The following is a 24,258-nucleotide window of genomic DNA, read 5'->3' on the forward strand; positions in this document are numbered from 1 at the left end:
GAGTGTATAGCTGTGACCTCTGGAGGTGAGCAGATCTGCAGGTCCAACCCTGGCCGCACACTTCCCAGCTGTGTGATCCTGGGCAAGGGACTTACCCTCTCTCAGCCTCAAGTTTTCAATCTGTAAATCTCATATTCTTGTGGTGGGGACTGAAATATTCCCACTACATAGTAAGCACCCACTAAGTGGTAATATCTATTATTATTATTATCATTATCATTATCATTATTATTATTACACAAAAGGACCTACAGCAATGTGACAGTCATCTTGGGGTGAGGATGACTTTATTTTTCTTGTCCTTGATTCCGATGTTTCTATCATGGACAAAATTTCCTTTGGAATGAATAACTAAGAGAAAAAGCAATGGAAGGTGAACTGAAAACAATGAAAGAGTCTGAAAACGTTTAGAGTTTTCTTTAAATGTCTGATTCATTCTCAAACAAAAAACTAGAGTTTCATTGCCTCTTGAGTAACGTTTCCATTACTTTAATTTTTGCAAGCTGGTTGCAAATAAATGTCTCCCAATGCCAGTTTGTTTAAATCATTTTTTAAAAAATGTACCACACATGCGCTATTTTCCATTGAACTGCTTTTGCCCACATGGTTTGCTCCCAAAACCTTGCTGTGGAAGGGACCCTAGTGGGGGCACACAGCACTGGGAGAAGTGTGTGGGGTGCTGGAAGCCGGGTCTCTCGAGAATGCGGGGTCCAGCGGGAGCATCTTGGGACAGAGGGCAAGTGGGCTCTTGCTTGACACTAGACTCTGGGCGGAAAAATCAATGTTCAACTGTGATTTTAAGGAGATTATGTTTACTTATGAAAGTCATTAGTTGTGGGTATTTCTTTACAAATGGCTTGAAACCGTGTCTTTGCTTAGCTATGCAAATGTTAGCAGGTAAAGCAAATTTTATTTTTAATATGAATTCACCAAACCTATCGAGTGCCTACCATGTGCCCAGTAAACTGGAGAAAGGATTTGGGCAGGGAGTGATGAGTGGATGGTAAGTGGATGAAGAAACCTGGATCAATCAAGGTCACCAATTTCTATGAGCTCATTATCTACTTTAACATTTTCCCATATTTGCTCTATCTCTCTTTCTATTTCTTTTAAAATTGTTTTGCAAAACTGTTTGAAAGTAATTTCCAGACATGGTGACTCCTTATCCCTATATACTTCAGCATAAATCTCCTAAGGATAAGAACACAGTCCTGTATCACCATATACTGTCATTTCTAAGGAAATCAATAAAAATCCTATGATGTCTAATATTAAGTCTATATTCAAATGTCTCTCTCTCTCTTTTTTAAAAGCTGTTTTGTTGTAATCTGCACTGATGCTGTGTTTTTAATCGCTTGGAGTGGAAATGACCTTTGCTCAATGTAGCCAATGGCACTGTGCTCTTCCCATGGCATTTGCTGGCATTGCAGGGTCCTGTTTGAAAGGAAGTGACAAGTTTCGCAGGGCTTGCCTTTATGTGACAACAAATACCATGTTTTGTAAGAAAAGCTGGCCCCTTTGGACTCCCCTTTCCAGTGGTACCAGGAAGAGCTTCGGCTCTCATCCCAGAGCGAAGGCTCAGAGATGTCCCTTGCCCAGTGTCACCACCTGGAAAGTGGCAGAGCAGAGACTCTGGATCTGAGTTGTCTAACCACAAAGCTAGAGCTCTGCCCCCTGCCCTTGCCCCTTCTGCTGTGCACAGGGACCCCTGGAGTGAACAACTCTGACACCTAAGCAGGAAGTGGACCCTGCTCAGTGGAGGCGATTTCTGTACTATGGGGATTCTCCTCACAGCATTCCACAGAAACCATGACAAGAGATTCAAGAAAACAGCTTTAGGATAACTCCCCCTGAAAACCCGTTGCCTTAGCTCAGGCTGTCATAACAAAATAGCAAAGATGGGAGCTCAAACAATAGCCATCTGTTCTCCCAAAGTTCTGGTGGCTGGAAGTCCATGGTCAAGGTGCCGCCGTCAGGGATGGTTTCTGGTGAGACTTTTTTTTTTGGCTTATAGACATCTGCCTTCTCATTGTGTCCTCACATGGCCTTTCCTCTGTGCGCAGAGAGAGAGAGAGAGAGCTGTTGTGTCTTTCTTCTGATAAGGACACGGTCCTTATTGGATTAGGGACTGACTGTTATACCCTCAGTTAACCTCAGTTACCTCCTTAAAGGTCCTGTCTCCAAATATAAGTGTAGTTTAGGGCTTCAGCGTGTGGATTTTGGGGTAATGCAATGCAGTCCATAATACCTCTTCAGTGATTTGACTAGAAACAAATATTTTGCTCCCATCTAAGTTGAGTTTAGCACAGTGTAGTTGGCCATCTGGATCACCCATATCCTTGATACTTACTTCTCCTCACTAGTGACCATTTCCCCATCTTAACTGAGTTCCCATTTCCCCATCTTAACTGAGTTCCCTTAGCCTGGCCCATAGACCCAGTGAAAGGAAAGGAAAAACCGCACTGTGGAGAAAAACCCAGCTCAGCCCTCAGTTTCTTCCTGAAGTCTTCTCCTCACAGCCTCCCACTGCAGAAACTGAAAAATGCCAAATACTCGCTTCTGCATCTCCTTTGCAGCAAGCAGGGCTTGGCTAAATCAGACTCACACCCCTGATTTGAACTGTGAACTGCTGAAGCAGAGGAGGGATCCTGCAGAAGTCCTTCTGGCAAAAGGTATTGGCAGCAACAGCAGCTGAACAGTTTCCCTGAGGTGGCAGATCTAGGGGCTGCACCTGAATGTTGTCGCATCTGAGGGCCGACAGCGTAAACTATGCAGCATAAACTCCTGGAGAGGGGGGTGGTCCATGGCAGCAGTGGTGGGGTCTCCACTGGGCCAGTTCTGAACATGGTTTCCAACCCCGTCCCAGCTGCCTGGCCTCGGAGGCCCTCTCATATACTCTGTGTGCTCCTCAGTGTCCTACAGCAAAGTCCTTGTCTGCGACAATGACTCAGAGTAGATTTCTGTCACTTGTACCTAAGACCCCAGGCTGCTTCCTGCACGACCTCTGGAAGGCCATGCAAACACAGTCCATTACTAAAAGGAATAGTCTTGCTATTAGCTTATGACTAAGCACAAACGATGTTGCAAACTTCCTTTTCTTTCCAAATATACTTTTTCTCTTAGGTTAATTTTAGACACACAGAAAAATTGCAAAGATGATACAGAGTGTCCTTGTACATTTCAGAGCCAGTTATCTCTGCTATTAACTTCTTATATTAGTGTGGTACCATTGTCACAGTTAATAAACCATTGCTGATATGTTATAATTAAAGTCCAAACATTATTCAGATTTCTTTGTTTTTACCCATTTTACTCCATGTCCATTTTCTGTCCCAGGACCCCGCCCACAATACATTACATTTAGTCGTCACGTCTCCTTAGGCTACTCTTGGCTGTGACAGTTCCTCACACTTGCCCTGTTTTTGATGACTAGTTTTGAGGAGTACTCAGAGGTTTTGTAGAACGTCTTTCTATTGGAACTTTCCGATATTTTTCTCATGATTAAACTGGGGTTCTGTGCTTGGGGGAGGAAGACCACAGAGGTAAACTGCCCTTCTCATCATAGCATATCAAGGCTACCTCCCGTCAACATCACTGATCACTGTTGCTGTTGACCATGATCGGCTGGCCCAAGTTGTGTTCGTCAGATTTCTTCACTATCAAGTTACTCTTGTTCCCTCTTTCCATAGTGTAGCCTTTGGAAGGAAGTAACCATGCATAGCCCCCAAATTAACAAATAGGGAGTTGTGATGCACCTCCTTGAGGGGGGGATATCTTCTGTATGAAAAATCTGTTTCCCGCCCCCTGTTTATTTGTGTGTTTGTCATTTATTCAGATCATTATGGACTCATGGATATTTATTTTATATTTTGGATTATAATCCAGTACTATTTTATTTATTTTGTTGCACCTTTGTCCCAGTAACATAGCCCCCATCAATGTGGGTTTTAAAATTTTTTTTTTTTTTTAGCACTTTCTTCGTTTTTGGCATTACAAGATGCTCTAGGCTCAGCTTGCGTATTTTCTGTGCCACCCTGGGATCGGCCATTTCTCTAAGGAGCTTTGGTTCCTTTTATTGGAGGATGGTATTAGACTTCATGGTTCCGGGGCTAGGTGTGCTTGTTGCTACCAAAGTGTTCTGTCCATTCTCGAGGCCTCTCCGCTGAGAGGACAAGGAAATGCATGCGTGTACACTAACCTGTGTGTATACGCACATCTCTATGTATTTCTTTATTTTTAAAAAAATTTTTTAAAGATTTTATTTATTTATTTGAGAGAGAGCGAGAGCCGGGGGAGGGGCAGAGGGAGAGAATCTCAAGCCAACTCCATGCTGGGCACGGAGCCCGAGCTGGGGCTCTATCCCACGACCCTGAGCTCATGACCCCAGCAGAAATCAGGAGTCTGACGCTCCTCCGACTGAGCCACCCAGGTGCACCTATACATATTTCTCTGTGTGACCGTCTGTGTCTATATTAAGTGAAACAGGAGTGTTTATACTGTTATCTCCAACTCCGATCCCTTGCCACCCTCATCAGACTCACCCGTGAACCCCCACGCCAACAATGAGAAACCTGCTCCCCCTACCTGCCATCCGTTTACTTAACTGTCCAATCCCAGTGCACACACAGAGGAGCTTCAGAATTGACCTTCACCCCCACGGGAAACCACTTTGTCAACTAGAGTGAAAGCCTTCCGTGTCATTCCTTTTGCCTTTAGTTTTACAGACACCATGAATTTCCAAAGTGGCTTCAGGCAGCGCCTCCTTCTCCACCCCTTCCGTGAGGTTGTTTCATAGATTTGTGCAAAATCCCTTTTTTTCTCCCATGAGGCAGATTTCAGCCCATATGGAATCAGCCGGAGATAGTCCCCGGGACCCCTTCTTTCTCCTGACCTCGCCTCCTCTTTTTTACCCTCTGCCTGCTTCCCAAAACCTGCTTTCTTCCTGCTAGCCCTTTCCCTGGGGTAGACCAGGGAATGTGTGCTTGGTGTCTCTCCTGAAGGAGCAAAGGGGAGTTCTTAACAGCCAAGGGGTGATGTGCCATAGACCTCCCAGGGAGGAGGTTCAGGGTCCCAGGTCCCCCAGAGGATAGAAACTATGAAACAAGAAAAATGTTCTCTTCCTAGCATTCATGGCCTCTCAGAGTATTGCTTCAGTATGTTATTTTTTGAACTTCACCGCCATCCACAGATGTGAGAATAGAAAGGAAGAGGGGGTGAACAGGGACAGAGAACAGCATCCTGCCACATAGAAGACTGTGGAATATGCTGTAGGCTTGGGTGGGAATCAGTCATGCCACAGTTCTACAGGATAAAGATTTTCCAAAATCAAATCATTCATGGAAACAAGATTTCACTTGCTTTTAAAAGTTATGTTCTTCAAATTTCTCTATCATATTTATTTTCAAAAAAATCATCAGAGTATTGAAATACTTTGAAATCTCACCCACTCCTCCCTGAAAGGTGATCTAAATAGCATTCTTGTAGTTGTAATAATCCCTGTGGCTCTGGCCTGGGGGTCCCAAGTTTGAAGTGGTGTCCCTCATTCTGTCCCTGGGAGATGAGGAGCGAGCCTGACAGTTGATCGCTTCTCGACTTTGATCAGCACCTTCCTTATTCTAATTACACCTTTCCCTAAAGTAACTTTTACAGCTTCACCCCTTACCCCAACCCTTATGTCCCCGTTTGAAAGGAGCCTATTCAGACCGCTTGCGAACAATGATGCTCTGGGATGGTTTAATCAGGGAAAGGAAACCTGTAGAGGGTCTTATCTGGGGTGAGTGTCTCAAGCATCCAAGATTACCTCCCTGTCACCTCGTGACCCATCTTCTTCATGCCACCTTTTAATTTTGGTAGCAATTACAGTGTATCTGGCTAATGCCCATTAGCATATTCATGGCCATCCCTTCACATTTATTGTCCACACAACTCATTAATCTTCATCTACTTTGTGTGCTTGACAGCTCAATCTATTTTGCAATCTCTGGGAAGGAGCCATAGCCCCCCAAAGCCTTTGTTTTCCTGTAAATAAACTGTGTTGGGGACCAGAGGACAATGGTGCATCCCGTGGTGATTGACAGCAGCCATGGCTACTAATCAGGATGGGACTTCGTTGCCAGCCGAGTCGAGTGCATTAGGGGGCCATTGTTCCAACGCTGCCAGGGCGAAGCGCACACAGCCCGTCACCTTCGCAAGATGGGTTGATTGTTCTTCAAGATTAGACCGAGTTGCCTTATTATCCATCCCAGACAACAAGGCATCTCACCCAAACAGACGCATTTGCAGGAATGGCCGGTGCGCCGGCCAGATTTGAATTGCTAATGTATAATCTGCCTGGCACAGGTGTGCAGTGAATATTTGGATGTTGTTCTGGCCGTCAGTCGAGGAGGCTGAATTGATGAGGTGATGAGTATTCAGTGATGGGTCCTGGACAGTGGCCAACGGCAGAGTTTGAGCACTTGTGCTGATGATAATCAGATTACCCTCCAAAGTACCTTTGCGGTAATGTAGCAGCAAATTCTGCTAGAGACTGGTTGGTGGAAAGTTCCCTTTTCTTTTGGGGGCAGTGAGATGTTTTCTTACGTGTTTCAGACTGGACAAGGTAGAGAAGTTGCCTTTCTTGGGCCCTTACCTGCCGACTCTTAAGGCTGTAATGTAGAGCTGACTGGTTGGGTTTGAATTCACCATGTTGTAGCTTATTTGTTTAAGCTCACTTGGCCTCAGTTTTCTCATTTGTTAAAATTCTCTCAACCACGTAGAGCTGCTCTGAGAATCCAATGAGCTGATATACATAGACTAAGTCCTAGAACAGTGCCTGGCTCATAATATGCACTCAACAAATGTTAACTATTCCCATATTATTGGTCATTTGCTTTCTCTCAATATTACTGTGGTCAAATAGCTGGGATACACTGAAAATAAAGTAAACCATCTTCATTACCTCAGGATGTCTCTGGCCTTTACTATGCTGCTTTGTCTGGCATAATTCCCCGTGTATGGAACATTTACCCATACTTACATGATCATGGAATATTTTCCCCTGAAGCATCTTTTGCAGCTTACTTTCCCCAGAACATACTATAAGGAAAAGCTGCCTAGAATATAATACAACATTTGCAAAGCTTTGAAAGAAAAACATGGGATTCAAGAGTTTTATATACAATCAAGCTATTTATATGTGCAGGCCATGGGAATTAATTACGCAAATGCATATATATTCTCCCTGAAAAATAAGTCATTCAAAGATGTGTTCCATATGGAGGAAATGCAAGGATGGCAGATAAGAACTTGTAGGAGGCAGTGAGACCAGCTGATTGCATTGAAATAAGTCTGAGCAATTGTAGCAAATATCTTGTCAAACTGACATCAGAAGATTAAGATATTTGAAAGAAATTATTTCTATTAAAATAATGGGATAACAGCAGATAACAATGCAGATCAAAAGAATGAGGAAGGCGAAAGAGAAAGAAAGTGATTTTTTTTTAAGAAAAAAAGGTAGGTGGAAAAAGATATCTATCTATATCTATGTAAGGGTATAGTGAGAGCACTCCAGTAATCTTTCTGAACGCATTAAAAGCCAATACTCCTAGATGCGAGGGGGAAAAACCCCCATAACCAAGATTTCTCTGCTTATTTTTAAAAAATATTTTATTTATTTTTGAGAGAGAGAGAGCACGAGCAGGTGGAGAGAGGCAGAGGCAGAGGGAGAAGCAGACTCCCCGTGGAGCAGGGATCCTGACGCGGGGCTCGATCTCAGGACGCTGAGCTCATGAGCTGAGTCAAAGGCAGACGCCCAACTGACTGAGCCACCCAGGTGCCCGGGTTTCTCTGCTTATTAAACAAACAAACAAAAAAGTGTTCCAAGTTAAAATATGGGTAAAATATGGTTACTCAAACATGAACACAAAGAAAGCTGGATCTGGGAATATTAATATCGAACAATGCAGAATTCTACAGGTTAGAGAGTATTAAAACATTAACAATTTCATTTCTTTATTCCAATCCCTTGCTCAAGATAGGTCCTAAATAGACATTAGCAAGGTTTATCATAGAGGTGGACACAATTAGCAAAAGGGACATGGGAAGGGATGGCTTGTTTGCCAGGCCCCCTTGCATGGAATAATTTAAGGGATCCCCATTTTGAGTACTGGAGAGGACACTTATTTGTCTGCCCGACTCACTGACCTCCACCTCCTTCCTTGGTTCGCCCTGGGCTCCCTTCTCTCGGCTCCATGAGTCTTGCTGCTGTGGGATCCTGGATCCTGGCCACAGTCGATGGGAGCCAACCTCGGTCTGGCCAACTGTAGAACCTTGCCCCCGACTTGCTGCATTAATTTAAGAGAAGGGTCTATCTCAGTCCTTCACTGGTGTCTCTCCAAAGTCTGAAAAGCAGGACCTGATCCTCTTCGGTGACACAGACAGTAAGATGGAGGTTTCGGCTCCTGCTGGTGACCCTGTTTCCTGCCATGGGGAAGAAACTAGTCTACAGTGAATGACAATGAAGTCTCCTATAAAGAAATGGTGTTGTGGTGGCATTTGAATTTCTGGTTCTGTTGAACCTCAAGTCTAGCTACCTCCCTGCACTTCTCCTCCTTCAGGCGTGCAACTTTTCTTGGAATGACATGATATTTTCCCCGGATCCCGGGGTCATGACTGGGGCCCAAGTCAGATGATTAACAGGCTGAGCCCCCCAGGTGCCCCTTAGCAGTCTGTTCTAATGGTGCCTGCCAACTTCTTGGGTGAGCAGCAGGTCACAAAGGCAAGTCACATCTGTGCTGTACCCGGGTCCCTTCCTCTCACCCCCTCCCCCCCCTCCCCCAGAGACTCTTCTATATCTGTCTGAAATGACATCGGGGGCTGGCCTAGTGATAGTGCTTCCTACAAGACATTTCAGCCTTTGCTTGTGTTCACATCTCTGGGTCACAAGGGAAGTTGGCCTCATCGTGAGCCCCACGCAAGCCTCCGATCCTCCTGATGGGGACGGGGACGGGGACAGGACGGGGACGGGACGGGGACGGGATGGGGACAGGACGGGGACGGGACGGGGACGGGGACGGGGACGGGGACGGGGACGGGGACGGGGACAGGACGGGGACGGGACGGGGACAGGACGGGGACGGGACGGGGACGGGATGGGGACGGGACGGGGACGGGACGGGGACGGGGACGGGGACGGGGACGGGGACGGGACGGGGACGGGGACGGGACGGGGACGGGACGGGGACGGGGACGGGGACGGGGACGGGACGGGGACGGGGACGGGACGGGGATGGGGACGGGACGGGGACGGGATGGGGACGGGGACGGGACGGGGATGGGGACGGGACGGGGACGGGACGGGGACGGGGACGGGGACGGGACGGGGACGGGACGGGGACGGGACGGGGACGGGGACGGGGACGGGGACGGGACGGGGACGGGACGGGGACGGGGACGGGGACGGGACGGGGACGGGGACGGGACGGGGATGGGGACGGGACGGGGACGGGACGGGGACGGGGACGGGACGGGGATGGGGACGGGACGGGGACGGGACGGGGACGGGGACGGGGACGGGACGGGGACGGGGACGGGGACGGGACGGGGACGGGGACGGGACGGGGACGGGACGGGGACGGGGACGGGGACGGGACGGGGACGGGGACGGGACGGGGACGGGACGGGGACGGGGACGAGGACAGGACGGGGGCGGAGTGCTGGCGCCAGCAGCGCCTGGGCTCAGGAGTCAGGAGGGTAAAACCCGTCCCGCGCCTCCCTCCCGAGGGCTGCTGTGTGACGGGAGGCCAGCCGGAAGCCGAGCCTGTCGTTCGGAGAGCTCCCCAGGCCCGGCTCGCAGGCATGGCCCTGGCGTCTGGATGCGGCACCCTCACGCGCCGGCGGCGCTGCGGTGAGGGATGAAGAAATAAGGGGTTCAAAGGAAGGGGCAGGAGATGAGGGGCTTTGATAAAAGTGCAGGGGATGTGAGGGGCTTCCCTAAGAAGCTGAGGAGAGCTACAGTGCCCCTGCAGGACCTCACGCGGGCCCCGCTGGTTTTGGGGGGGGAGGGCTCCGTTTTGTGTAAGCAAAGTAGGCTGGGCGACCCCGGAGCGGACTGGACGCTGGGAGTCGGGAATGCAGAGAAAGGAGGTCACGGGGTCGTCGGCGATGCTGGGGGAGGCCAACGGACGGCAGGCGCTGAGCGGAGAGCAGGCCGGCGAGGTGTTGGCTCGGGCGCCTCATCTTCCCGAGGTTCGAAGCGGCGGGCGAGGCGGCGCAGGTGCGGCTGGGGACCGGCGGGTTAGAGGCGGCGAAGCGCGCACCGCAGAGGCGTCTGCTGCCCGGCACCGTGGCCCAGCCTCGGCGGGCCGGGGTGGAGCTACAGCTCCGGGGCTTCCCGGCTGTAGGCCTCAGCCGCCCCCTGCGAACTCCACTGCGAGAACTGCCTGCAAGGATCCTGTGAAGAGCCAAGGACACAACCTGGAAAGAGCTCCGCAGATTCGGAGGCTGCCATATTTACGGTCACCGAAGGGCAGCGGGCTGAGAGATCCTGGTGTGAGCCGTGCCGGACGGGCCGGGTAACTGCCGTTGGATCTGGCACGTTCGCTTTTCAGCTGGGTGCCCCTGAGCAAGGCCTTCATCTCCCTGAGCTTCCTTGTGGATGAGAGAGGGGGGATGACACACCCGTCTTACAAGGTTGCTCTGAAGCCGAAGAGGGGGCAATGACCAGCAACAGCTTTCTCACCCTGAGGCCCTCCACAGGCCCACCCGCAGTGCTGTGGAGGGTTTCCCGGAAGAAATGCCACCGGGGTTTGGTTAGGGCGAAGGCAAACTGAGCTGGCGAGCGGGTGGACTTGGACCTGGAGAGCCTCGAGCCGGCCCACCCTCCAGGCTGAGTGACACAGGCAAGCTGCTTAACCACGCTCCTCTATAAAGATGAGAATACATACACCTCACAGAACTCAGGATAAATGAGTTGTCTGCTGTGTTCGTCATATCATGCCCAGCACACAGTAATTGCTAGAAGAATTACTATTGATAGGGTCCCAGACAATTTACTTCAGTGTGCCATGCTTCTGTTCTCCCTAATTGCAGCTTAGTTTTGGAAGCCGTGAACACCTCCTATGGGCAAAGCTCCATCCCAGGTCTAGGAACCAGGAGTTAATCCATCAGAGGCTGGAAGCTCATGGCACGGAGGCTCCTGCATTCCACCCTCCCCCACCCTCCCCCCCAGATCTGTGGTCTTAGTGTCCCCGGCTGGGACTTAAGACAATGAAGGGAAGCTAACCTTAAGGCCCATGAGCCCCTGGTGTCCATTTTGGAAGGATCTGCATAAAAATGGTCAAATAGGCAAAAGTTTTAGTGCTCTGAATGGGTAGGCACCAGTTATGGATCTGAGTCTGTCCTAAACCCAGGGGCTCAGAGCCACCAGGCCTTTCTGCAAAGGCTACAGTTCCCTGGGGGAACACATGCACCAAGCCACAAAATACAAAACCCACAACACGGGGATGACCTACTTTATTGGACTGTAGGCTTTCACGGTGACAAAGAAAAACAAACTCAACTTTTCATTCCATAAGACAATATATTTGACTCTCGTTTTAGAGAGCTCCTTTTCAGTAGTCATTTCATTTGATAAAATACTTCTGTGATATAGACTAATGTGATATATTACAACCTGAAGTTTCGTTCTGTTAAAAAAAAAAACCCAAAGAACAAAATAGTAGTGCAACGTGAACCCACATGGAATTTCTACAGGTTTTCAATATCCCCAAATTACAAAATAGCTAGTATTTATATAGCCCATACCATGAGCCAAGTACTGTTTTAAGTACTTTACATATATTATGGTAATCTGCCATAACTACTCTATGAAGAATGTAGAATATTATATCAGATGAAGCTGAGGCACAGAAATGAAGTAATTTGTCCAAGGTCACATAGGCTGTTAAGCTCTCAGGTCTATACTCTTAGAATTGATGAATGTGGAGCCTTTGGCTAGTGATCATCACTCTTTTTTTAAAAAATGAATTTAGCTTTTGGGGCACCTGACTCCATCAGTTGGTAGAGCATGGGACTCTTGATCTTGGGGTTGTGAGTTCAAGTCCCACGTAGGGCTGGAATAAAAAAATATGGTAAAGGGACGTCTGGGTGGCTCAGTCGTTAAGCTTCTGCCTTTGGCTCAGGTCATGATCCCAGGGTCCTGGGATCAAGCCCCGCATTGGGCTCCCTGCTCCGCGGGAAGCCTGCTTCTCCCTCTCCCACTCCCCCTGCTTGTGTTCCCCCTCTCTGTGTCAAATAAATAAAATCTTTAAAAAAGAAATATGGTAAAAAAAAAGAATTTAGCTGTAGAGATATGTTGAAAAGTGCTTTATGTCTATTTGTACTTAGGCCAACAGGTTAAGTAAGGAACTGGAAGACTGGTCGGTGCCACAAAAGGGCTAGGGTCCATGAAGAGGAAAACCACACGCAGGCTGGGAGGAAGGAGGAGAGAGGGTCGAGGAAAGCTCCACAGCCATGGCATCTGAGGCAGGGCTTGAAGGACACAAAGCAATTGTGTCTTACACTAGTAGGAGCTTACTTAACCAAACACCAACATTAACAAAGCTGATGACTCAGATGACACGAAGAAAGCAAACATACGTAGGAGGCACACCCATGAGTGACGGATGTCCCCTTACTTCAACATCTGGTTTACTCTAGTTTCAGACTTCAGGCTTGGCTATCCACAATCCTAACAATACCAAACAGATCACAGAGGCCCAAATCTAGTATGCTTTCTTTTCCTATGATAACCATATTTTATTGTCACATCTCAGTGTGCAAAAATATAATAAATCATCTTTGTAAAAAAGTACAGAACATTTTTGCTATGGATCCAGGCAAAGGTATGACTAACAAAAATTTCCAGAGGATAGTAAACGCTTAGGTGCATTGATTCTGGGTACTACAGTGACCCTGTTCTCATTATGCTATGAACCCAAATTAATCGACTTTAATGATGATATGCTTAAACTACAGCGTGCCAAGTAAGGCAAAGCAACAGTACCCTAGAGAAAATATAACTGAAGTTTTTTGATGAAGACGTGGAATAATTATAGCATAAAAGATTTCATTTTTCTGAAAAAGTAGATGGAAAGGTGCTGTGCATAGGAAAGTGGCTCAGATTCAAGATTCAAGTTTATTTTTCTTTTAATCGCTTCTGCAGTGGACTCTAGGTTTCTTTTTCGGTTTCAAAAGTGAGGCTACGGTCTACAAAAAAATGGTACTAATGAATACAGCATACAGGCCTTTAAAAAGTGGGATTATACCAGCAGTTTGGTGACATACTGGTAGAGCTGTTCTGTAAAAGCTGCAGAGGAAAACTTTTCCTTCACCCTGGCTCTCCCTGCCAGTCCCATTGTGGCTTTTAGGGAAGGCTCGTGGATGAACTTTTCCATCGCTTCTGAGAAGTGCACTGGGTCAGGCTCACACAGAAACCCTGTGACGCCGTGGACGACGGACTCCAAGGGCCCACCCGAATTCACGGCAATGACAGGGCACTGCATGTACATGGCCTCCAAAGGGACGATGCCAAAGTGTTCATTGCTTGGTGTGTAAAGCACAGAGGTACAGCCATGGAGGAGCGCGATCTTCTGTGTGTCTGAGAAAGACCGCAGGAAGGTCACACACTGTCCAAGGTCGGACTGCTGGACCATTTCCTTCAATTCCTGATAGTGTTCCACATTCTCCAGGACTCTTTCATCATAACCACCTGCCATGATCAGATGAACCTTGTCCCAGTCCTGGGATGTCAACCTTCCACGCAGTTTTCCTAGGGCTTCCAGTGCCAAAGTCAGGTTTTTCTTCCTTTCGTATCTATTGATGGAGAGGAAGAGGAATTTCTTCCCCTTGGGGACGAGGTCATCGAGCTTTTCAGGAACAGTGGAGTCAAAGCTGGTGACATTCAGAGATGGGTAGAGGACATCGGGGTCTATGTGAGACAGGGACTTGAATGTTTCCTTAAAAATGGCAGCTGTAAACCTGCTGTTGACTAAGATGCAGTCCGCCATGCCTGTGGTGTATTCCTCTATCCAGTCAATTGGGGCCCTGTATAAGTGTTTCAGAAAAGAATCTCTCCTGGTGAGAAGCAGATCTGGGAAGTGACAATAAAACAGGATCTTCTTGGGCCGTCTGGCCAGCTTGAGCACTGGGATGCAGGCAGACACCTAGCCGAAGCAAAAATCAACAGCAGATACAGACTGGTCAACTCAACTTCAACCAAGTCAAAAGCATGCCCACCCACCCTGCCTGCTGGTCTGTGGACCTCGTCATGGGCAATGCCCGATTCTGCTTTGTGTTCCCCTGGACTCTCACCCAATACAATCCCTGGTGTAATGAAAGGCTTGTACACATCTGTGGGCTGTGTGCTAAATATTTAAAGCTGCAAGTCCAATGGTTTCCTCTAGAACAGCATGGTCCAATGAAAATAAAAATCTGGTAACCACATGACAACATTTTTTAAGGGTGAAATTTAAAAAATATTTATCTAAAATATGGTCATTTCAAAATGTAATCATTGTCAAAAAAGTTACTGAGACACTTTACATTCTATTTTTCTAATTAAATCTTTAAAATCAGATGTGTAATTTACACTCACACCGCATCTCAGTTCAGACTAGCCACATTTCAAGTGCTTAATAGCCACAGGTGCCTAGAGGCTACCCTACTGGACAGGGCAGCTCTAGCATGTTTCTTCTTCTAAGGAACTGGAGTGCAGGCTCTGGAATGAAGATTGCTGGCTGTGCGACCATGAGCAAGTTAATCTTACCTCCCTCTGTGCCTCAGTTTTCTCTTCTGTAACGCGGTGACAACTGTAGTTCAAAAAACTCCTGATTGTTTTGTGATTATTAAATGTACCACTATGTGTAAAATGCTTCAGAATTTAGCACACAGCATGTGCTCAGTAAGTGTTAACCATAATCGTTACTAAGCATGAACTACATGCCGGCATTACTAGAGACGTTCTTGTTGGGTAATCTTTACAAATTACTTAATCTCTAGCTCACTTACCACTTGAAGAATCCTGCCAGATTTATCAGAAGCTTCTTAGAAAGTAGCAGATCTGGAACGAAACTCAGGTCTCCTACTTCCAAGCTCAGGTTTTTTTCTATTCACTAGTCTCAGCCGCCTCATACTTAATAACTAGCTACAAATGCAGGATGTTTTGAAATGTCCACATTTCTTAAAAAGAAACAGCTTCTGTACAAGCAAGGAGGATCAAACTAACTCAGGAATAATAAAGAAGCGCACAAATACAAATGTGAAACCATTTCCACCCATCGGTTTGCCAAAGATTAAGACGGTTTATAGCATCCATTGTGCACAAGAGCATGGAATTAACAGGATCTGTCATACCCTGTGGGAGAGCAAAATGACACAACCTCTTTGAAAGGCAAATTTGGCAATAGCCATTGACATTTAAACTCTCGGGCACGATTTCTAGGAATTTACTCAAAGGACATTGTGACAGAAGTAGAAAAAAGGTACGAGGATGTCCATTACAATCCTATTTGCAAAAAACCGGTCACAATGAGTGTCCTTTAAGAAGAGAATGTATAAATTATGGTACTTTTAAACAAAAGCAGATTTTCCAGCAATCATTAAGAACCATGAAGTGAATCTCTAATATTGATATATAAGGATGTCCCAAACAGGAATTTTGGTGAAAAAAAGAACAAGTTATCAAATAGTAGGTGTGTCATAGTCCTCATTATTACAAATAAGATGCATCTGAGAACGGATGCATATGCTACTGCAGCTACAGGCAACTTCTGGAAGGATACAGGAGAAACTGCTAACAGTGGCGATCTTTAGGGAGTGGAACTGGGATGGGACTTCTACATTACACTCTTTTATACTATTTGAATTTTTGTTCTGAGTAGATGTTACTTTTTAAAATAAGTTACTTTTGGGGAAAAAAAGCGTAGAGTCCAAAACAGGTAGAGCCCAGATGCAGGTGGACATTATTTACTGAGGTAAAGAACTCTGACTTCTCCCAAGACTAACAGGGAGCCATGTTAAAGCTTTAACAGGGCATGACATGTTTCGCGTGGTGTTTTTAACACGACACCGCGGACGAACGAGGTGGCCTGTCTGCAAAAACTAAGTGAGATGCATGTGGCCTGGAAGTAGAGTCAACATAATGCAAAGGGGGAAGACCTACAAGTTACTCAGAAGGAAAAGGTGACTTAGGGTTGACTTCTAATGCTTGCGTTTCTCAGAGCAGCCCCAAGACTCATCTACTTCAGAACTGCCCGAAGATCCAGCGAAAATGCAGATTTCTGGGCCCCACCTCAGGACTCCAGGATGAAAGCTTCTGAGAGTGGGGCCCTGTAACACCGTGCAACTTTAATGTGTCCACACTAAAGTTCGAGAACCAGTCTCACTCCCAGTTCTCTTCTCTCCAGATCAGTTCCGATCTCTCCGAACCGCAGGCCGGGAGAGCTCACCAGGGGCCATGCAATGCGCCCTCCCTAGCGGGAAAAGGAGGCGACACGAGGGTCGGGCGTGGCCGCACTCGCGGCCGCCTCACCTGGTCGCACACGACCACGTCGAACTCCTCGTCCCCGAGGAACAGCACGTAGAGCGCCAGAAAGATCATGCGCACGTAGGCGCATACCGCGGCGCCGCGGCCGCCCCAGCCCAGGCTGCGCGGGAGCCAGTCCCCGGCGCAGCGCACCTGCAGCTCGCGGCTGTCCGCGAAGCTGTGGCCGGGATCGTAGTGCGCGGTCCAGATCTTGACGCTACATCCGCGCGCCTGCAGCGCCAGTGCCGCGTCCAGCACTAGCCGCTCGGCGCCGCCCACGCCCAGGTCCGGGTGCAGGAACAGCACCGATGGGTTGGGACCGGGGTCTTCGTCTTGGCCCAGCTTCTTCGCCATGGTCGGGGAGCCGCGCTAGCGGCCCGCGCCCTACCGGGCTTCCGCGCATGCTCCTTCCCGGCTCCCAGCGGGCCTCTGCGGGGCCGACCACGCCTCGCGGCGCATACGTCAGTTAGGCCACATCAGCGCAAATCTGCAGGCGCCCAGTGTCTGCCAGAAGAAATTTCCCGTCTGACCGTACCTATATCCTCTCTTTGGTAGGGATAGGATTCTATGAAGGATGCTGCGATTCAAAGAAAGGAGGCGGAAGGTCTGTACTTCCCACACAGCGGCTGACCAAATCTCTTGTTATTTGTACAGGCATATGGTGGGACAACTCAGGCGTCCCTGGAGCCGGCGAGGACCCTGCGAGGGGCCTGAGGGCGGGGCCTGAGCCAGCCTCTCCAGCCGCCGGTCCTTTGAGGACTCCACCGTCCGCTTCTTGGGCGTCAGTTTCATCCTCCAGGGCCTTCCAGTCTTCAGCATGGTACGGCGGCCCCAGCCTTCCCTTTTTGGTCCCGCCTCTCCTCTTGGCCCTGACACTGGCCTTCCGCCTTGCTCTCCTCTTGTGGCTGCCTTGCTTTCCCCAGCCTCCCCTGCAGGTGCTGGTCTTGGCCGTCAGGGCCTGAGGCCGGGGTCTGGGGGCGTGCCGGGGGCGCTCACTCGCCTATCTACTTGTTTCTCTCTGTAGCCTGGTCCGACCCCCAGTGGCACTAATGTGGGCTCGTCGGGGCGCTCACCCAGCAAAGCAGTGGCCGCCCGGGCGGCTGGATCCACGGTCCGGCAGAGGTAAGGAGCCCCGCGACCCTCTGGCTGTGGGCTTGGAGAGATGGTGCCCAGGAATTCGCTCGTCCGGAGAAGGAGACCCCGGGCTGAAAAGAGTCACAAGGGCAAACTGAACCTCAGGCGACGTGGCCGTAGGTCTAGTGTGTCTCGAGAGGGAGGCAACGTTTTCTTCGAATTGCGCAGTTTGGGGCACCTCTCTTGAAAAAGGAAAGTTAACAAACTGGAGTGGGATCAGAGACAACTTTGAGAAAACTGATGTCATTAGACAGGTGTGTCTGGACCTAAGCTTTGCAGTCACATTTTGATCTGCAGGTCCCCTCACACTCAGTCCAACATGACTTGTCCAATGGAAAACTCAGTCTCCTTTCATCCTAGCTTCTGCCCCAATTTTATCTCCCTTCCATCTGGCACTACAACTATATATTCATTTACCCAAGGCGAAAATTTAAGGGTGGTCGTGAATTTTTCTTATGCTCTGTCTTTGTTGACTCATTTGCAAGACCGAATGGCACACAAAAAACTTCTCGTCGGTTGTTTCCTTTTTCATGTCCACCGTTCCAGTTTACCCCAACTTCTCTCATCTAGACATTTGCATTTCCTACCTAAGTCTTCTCTCCAGGTCGTTTCCACTCCAACCTGCCTTCCCCTCTGATTCTGTCACACATCTTCTTAGTTTCTATCTCAATTTCTTGTTGCTGAACTTTAAAAAAAAAGGGAAGAAGAAGAAGAGGGGTGGATACCAGTGGTCTTGGTGTTATTTCAGCCCAGCTGCCTCTCCTCTCTGGTGATCCAGCAACAGTGAGCTTATTACTGTTGAACTCATTAGACGACCCCTCCCCCCACTTCTGTTTATTCTGCAAGACTAAGCTCAGGGGTTCTTGAGGCCTTCCCTGACTTGGAAAGCAGCAGTAGCTGTGAGTCTTCTCTTTGGCTCCCACAGCATTTTGTTCTTGGGGCTATAATAGCATTCATGTTTCCATATTTATCTCCTTCATTAGATTTTGACAGAAATGACCAAACATCTGTATCCTACTATAAGACCTGACAGAATAAATGAAGGAATCAAGCCACCCTATAGTCTCGGGATTTTTGAAGGAACTGTAAGGTATAGGAACAGGGAGGCAGTTACACTGTGGCCAGAAAGAAAGGGTAAAATAGACCCCTAATAGAAATTTAAGAGATTAAATGGGCTCTGTTAACTTCTACCTGGCTTTCCAGTGGAGGAATGGGAGATATTTTGAGTACATTTGGTATTTCCAGGTGCCCTGATTATCAAATCCCCTGCATTGCCCCATGTGCCAGTAGGTGTAAGAAATCTTAAAGAGCCTAGACTGATTTCTCTGGGGCTCCTGTAATTCCAAGGGACTTTGAGACCAACCGCTGCAGTTGGGAGGCTGTGGGAATAGTGGAAAGTGTGTGGGTCCTAGTCCTGGCTCAGCTAATGACTTACCATGTCCACACTGGGTTTACCATCTAGCTCAAGTTCCTTTTTATGAACAAGGAAGAAAATTTCAGGTACCTACCTCACAGCTTAAATATGTATATCCTTGTGTGTGAAGGCTCTTCTAAGTGTATGAATTGCTGTGTAAATCCCTGTACAATTACGTTTACTATTTGCTATCGGTTATCTCATAAAAACAGCCGTACGTATGGACTTAGGAGTTCCTGGGCCACTTTGTAGCCAGTAATCAATGTGTCTGCACTAGAGTTTGGGGTAAAGGCCACGGCAGGGGGAGGTGAGGATTATGACCCAAGTTGGAAGGGCAGTGGGAAGAGATGGTGGTAATAGGGTTTTCACTTCTAGATTCTCCCTGCGTGCCCTGGTGGATGGCACAAGTGCTGTTGGGCTACTTCTGGGTGCCTGGGCTGCCTGTGTCATGCAGCTCATCTCACAGACCTGGAGCCCCTGTGAGGGACATGTCATCCTACCTCTGCCCAAGATCTATGGCCAGTATATCAAAATAGTGAAAACAGAGCACAAAATAATTTTTTATAAAATGTATGCTCCATTTTAGGACCTGGATTACAACAAAAGCTTAATTGTTTTTGCCTTTTTTGTAGTATATACAGTAACTGAAAAACATTTTAAGTAGTCATTTTAAAATCAAGTATATGGATTCAGGGCTTTTTAAGCAAGGGTTTATTACTTGACTTCACAAAAATACATGTGAAGAGAAACAAATTCATTGTTCAAATGAGATGCCCATATGTGTGGGCAAGTGGATGGGCTCCAGAGTCAACTGGGTTCACTGCTGAGCTTGGCTGCCTGCTGGCTGTGTGGTCCTAGGCACTTTACTTCACCTTTTATGAGCCCATTTTCTTCATTTATACATTGGAAATGGTGACTACTTTCTGGGGTGATTGTATTCATTAGCATGTGGCAGGTATTCAGTCCTCAGTGGTTATCACGATCAGTGGAGTAAAAGCAAGAATTTGGGGGATCTGGCAAAGAAAGTGTTTTTCTGCAGGGGAGAGGGTTCCGTTTTGTTTTGTTTTTATTTTTGGTTCTTTAACAGCGTAGTAGTAGCATATGTTATAATGCTATGGTAAGGGGCTTCCGAGAAAAAGCTTTTTGTAATATTTCTTCCAGAAAAAATGCGAGCTGTGGAACAAGGAGCGCGGGGCGCACAACCTCAGCAGGCACTGGGGGCATGTGGCGATTCTACACAGAAGACTCCCCTGGGCTCAAGGTGTAAGTGTTGGGGAACAGACGTTGTTGAGTGTCACACAACCGTGGGGCAGTGCAGTCTCTGCCGCCAGTGGTGTTTGCTCTGATGAGATGTACGGTACACGGCGGCTTCATTCGTGCCAGGTGGGCTTGGTTTGGTTTGTCTGTATATCAGCCATTTAGTTTAGAGCCTAGAATAACATCTCCATGGATTGAGGGAAAGCAAGGGAAAAATCTTCATGTAGCTGTGTCAGAATAAATGATGGGAACAGAGAGAACTGGAGGGAAAACTGCTTAATTAGATGAAATTGCTCTTCATTTGTGTTCTTGTCCCACACTGAGAAAGAGGAGTAACCACTTGAATTGGAGTTAGGTGATTTTTCAAAGCTTTCTTGGAGGCACAAGCTGATACTATTACAGCCTAATGGGAGTGTCTGTATTAGGCTGTGTTACCAAAAGTTCTTTGGCCCCCTTTGCCTTTGGTGGGTGGTGGGTGACCCTGGAGGGTGAACATAACCACTGTCTAAGTTCTTCGGTCTGGGAGTGCTCATTAGGTGATGGGAAATGGGCATCCAGGGTCGCCAGGCCTTGCTTGCCTTACTTCCTGTGGTTTCTGGTACCGTGTGGCAGAGCTGGTCCCACAGGTCTCTTCGTGTGAGGCTCCAGAACACCCCTGCCTATCAGGCTTAAACCCAGTGGCTGAGGAATTGGAAGAATGACGCACTCCCGTTCATGGAGCACCTGTGTTCACAGAGGCAGTTATATGTGGAAGGCGGCCAGCAGGGGCTGGAGCTATGTCTTCTGACTGTTCAATCCCATGCTCTTTCTATACTGCTTGTCTGGTAGAAAGAGACAAAATTAGATTTCTTTGGATTAATTGAATTAACTCGTAGCTTGACTTGGATCGCAAATGTAGTTGACGAAGGCATCCCTAGAATTTTTTTTTTTTTTTAAGATTTTACTTACTTATTTGAGAGAGAGAGAATGAGAGACAGAGAACACGAGAGGGAAGAGGGTCAGAGGGAGAAGCAGACTCCCCGATGAGCAGGGAGCCCGATGCGGGACTCGATCCCAGGACTCCAGGATCATGACCTGAGCCAAAGGCAGTCGCTTAACCAACTGAGCCACCCAGGCGCCCTTCCCTAGAATTCTTGAGATTTGGTTTTATCGAGTGATTTTTTACTATTCTCTTGAAGACTTGTTAAGGTGAGGATGAGCTTAGGAAATCATTCCTGGCGTGGGGGCATGTGAGTTGGCGGCATGAAAAACGTTTTGGTGTTTGTTTCAAGGTAATCTTTGTGAGTATTTCAGAGAGAAATTTTGAAGCCCCTTGCTCTTCAGGGTCTCCAGGGGACTTACTTTATACCCTTCTCAAGAAGGTGGTCAGACCTGTTCTCCTGGGGGTGTCTGGCCTGCGCTAGCTCTGGGCTTTGTGCTGTGGAACAGCTAGGCTTGCTTGCTGCTCCTTACTGCTTGAGTCCTCCCAGGATAGAACCTGGGAGGTTCCTTGAAGTGTCATAAACCATAGTTTATCCTCAATAAGAGACAGGTGTTTTTGATGAAAAGACACAATTGGGAATTTGTATCCACAGGTCCACATCTTGGAGCTTGTTGGTGGTTCTTCTTAGGAGTTGAGAATTTTTCTTTTCCAGGCTGATGATAGCATCTCCTGGAAGCTTACTGTAAACCTGAACTGTGTTCGTATTAGCTTATTTAGTACCTCATCAACCCTATGGGATAGGCACCGGGATTATCCCCATTTTACAGATGAGGAAAATGAGGCTCAGAGAAGGTAAGTAACAGGGCCTCAGTCACAGCTCCTGGGTGACAGAGTTGATTCCCAAATTCCAGCTCTCTGGGAGCTGCGCCCTTAGCTTCATGCTCTGTGTCTCGTGTTGCTCTGATGTTGCACTGAAGTAGGGGGTGTGCTTAAGTGTAACTCGGTGAAGATTCCCTTCCATGTACTTTTAAATTTGTTTACTCCCGTAATTGTACAGATCTTGGAAGAACAGACTAGTGTAGCAAGGACTTTGATCTCTGTGTGTTGTCTCTTGGCCACTAGTGGACTCTGTTACTCCGCTGCTCCATTGGGTTACTCCACTGCCCTCGCTGTAAAGATTTCTGGGGTCTTTTCTGTTGTCCACTTCCCAGTTGTATCTGGGAAGTGAAGTGACATCTTGAATTCTCCAAAACCGGTGTTGGCAGGAAGAGTCACAAAGGAGGGGCCCATAACATTTCATCACAGTCAGCATTTACAGGTTGTGTGAGATCAAGGGGTTCTCCCTTTAAGAAACCCATGTACTAAGTCTCAACTTGAGAAGCATTTGATTTAGGGAAGGGCTGATAAGTAAAACCTATTTCCTTCCTTTAATAAACTCCTACGTGGAACTAGATGGCAACCTTAAAAGAGAGAGACAAGTACCCTGCTCAGTGGGGAATTTGCTTCTCCGTCTCCTTCTGCCCCTCCTCCCCGTTTGTTCACTCTCTCTCTCAAATATAAAAAAAAATCTTGAAAAAAAAGAGAGAGAGAGGGACAAGTAGTATGTATCGAATCAGAAAACTGGAGTTCGGATCTCTCCTTTCTGTTCTGGCTGTGTGTTCTTAGGCAAGTAATAATCTCTGAGCCTCAGTTTTCCTTGTTATAAAATGAGATTAATATTTGTTTGTCCTGGGTCAGGAGTTTGTTGATCAAGTGAAAACACTTTGTAACTTACAATGTGATATGTATCTTTGTATGCCTAGTACACTCTAGTTAGACAATGAAGGTTGTCTTTAATAAATATTAATAAATGTTAATTTATTAATAAATATTAATAAATAATAAATTCATAAATATTAATTTGAAATAATAGTTTGGTGATTGGGCTATTTGCACTTAAAGAGCTTGGGAAATTTTTCTGACTTTTTTATTATGGAAAATATCAAATATATGAAATTAGAGAGACTAGTGTCTCCAAGACATCAAATCATTTTATTTGTATATATTTTAATATGTTTTACTAAAAGATAAGGATTCCTCCTGAGTAATGACAGTGCTGTCCCCACGCCCTCAATATATCCATAATAATAATTTGGGGAATATAATTAAACCTTGTAAATGGTATTCTCGGGTGAATCTTAGGTACTCCCCCCTGCTTTATCCCCTCGGCAATCTTCAGTGTTACAGCTATAATATGTATTATTACTAAAAGTAAGCATGCCTTCTCTTCTTACTTCCAGTGGCCCTGTTCCAGTATTGGTTATGAGTCTTCTGTTCATCGCTTCTGTATTTATGTTGCACATTTGGGGCAAGTACACTCGTTCATAGATTCGGCTACATCCATCTGTCTGTCATCTGAAGAAGAAGGAAAAAAAAACATATCTTGGACCAAATGCATAGTGACTTTCTGTTTGTGAGAAAGAAGTATTCTGTAAGCTTATTGTTTTACAGGGAACTTAAGAATTGATTTAAGGAATCAATTTTTTTCTATGGCTAATAAACTTTTTAATTCATTTATACCAAGTCTCATTGCTGATACTTGCCTACTAGGGCCCTTAGTCTCTCTGCCTTTATGAGTGAGTATGGAGAAAACATTAGGGGGAGATTGTCTTCTTTGTCAGATTAACAGTTCCTTATGTGACCAGGTAGTCGCTCAAATCCAAGATACCATAATTGGCCGTGGCTTGTTTTCTTCCAGGTATTTCTGCCCTGATGATTGTTATGTTGTGTGTTCTGTGATTATTAACGACTGTGCCTGTGACTCCATCAGGAAGATCTGTGCTCAGAGGCAGCTACTACCCAGGGAAAGAGACATAGGGATCCTAACCCAGATATCTTGGATAAAATGTTTGTTCATTCTGTTCTTTGTCTCTGAAATTGTAGATAATATTTTTGCCTCTTGTCTCTCTCAGTTCTTAATTCTGTGAGTGTAGACCAGAGATTTCCATTGAT

At 47.0% G+C, this 24,258-nt stretch overlaps 2 protein-coding genes across 3 annotated transcripts; one reads left to right on the plus strand and one right to left on the minus strand.

The window, feature by feature from the left end:
- Positions 1-12,741: 12,741 nt before the first annotated feature.
- Positions 12,742-16,950, minus strand: ALG2 (ALG2 alpha-1,3/1,6-mannosyltransferase). Of its 2 annotated transcripts, none has more exons than XM_088018940.1 (2): positions 16,694-16,950; positions 12,742-14,180 (listed from the first exon to the last, which is right to left on the minus strand). In XM_088018940.1, exons 1-2 carry the CDS (start codon positions 16,892-16,894, stop codon positions 13,278-13,280), a joined length of 1,104 nt encoding a protein of 367 aa, XP_087875066.1. In that variant the 5' UTR covers positions 16,895-16,950; the 3' UTR covers positions 12,742-13,277. The 2 variants fall into 2 exon arrangements, with proteins under 2 accessions (XP_087875066.1, XP_027964633.1); XM_028108832.2 differs by having other exon boundaries at positions 16,547-16,950.
- Positions 16,951-17,236: 286 nt separating this feature from the next.
- Positions 17,237-23,823, plus strand: SEC61B (SEC61 translocon subunit beta). Its single transcript, XM_028108836.2, has 4 exons — positions 17,237-17,360; positions 17,565-17,662; positions 20,250-20,351; positions 23,547-23,823. Exons 1-4 carry the CDS (start codon positions 17,358-17,360, stop codon positions 23,632-23,634), a joined length of 291 nt encoding a protein of 96 aa, XP_027964637.1. The 5' UTR covers positions 17,237-17,357; the 3' UTR covers positions 23,635-23,823.
- The last annotated feature ends 435 nt before the right edge of the window (positions 23,824-24,258 follow it).

This window comes from Eumetopias jubatus, unplaced genomic scaffold (genome assembly GCF_037043125.1).
Source record: "Eumetopias jubatus isolate StellerSeaLion01/CBP00866 unplaced genomic scaffold, mEumJub1_p1.0 scaffold_15, whole genome shotgun sequence".
Taxonomy (NCBI): domain Eukaryota; kingdom Metazoa; phylum Chordata; class Mammalia; order Carnivora; family Otariidae; genus Eumetopias; species Eumetopias jubatus.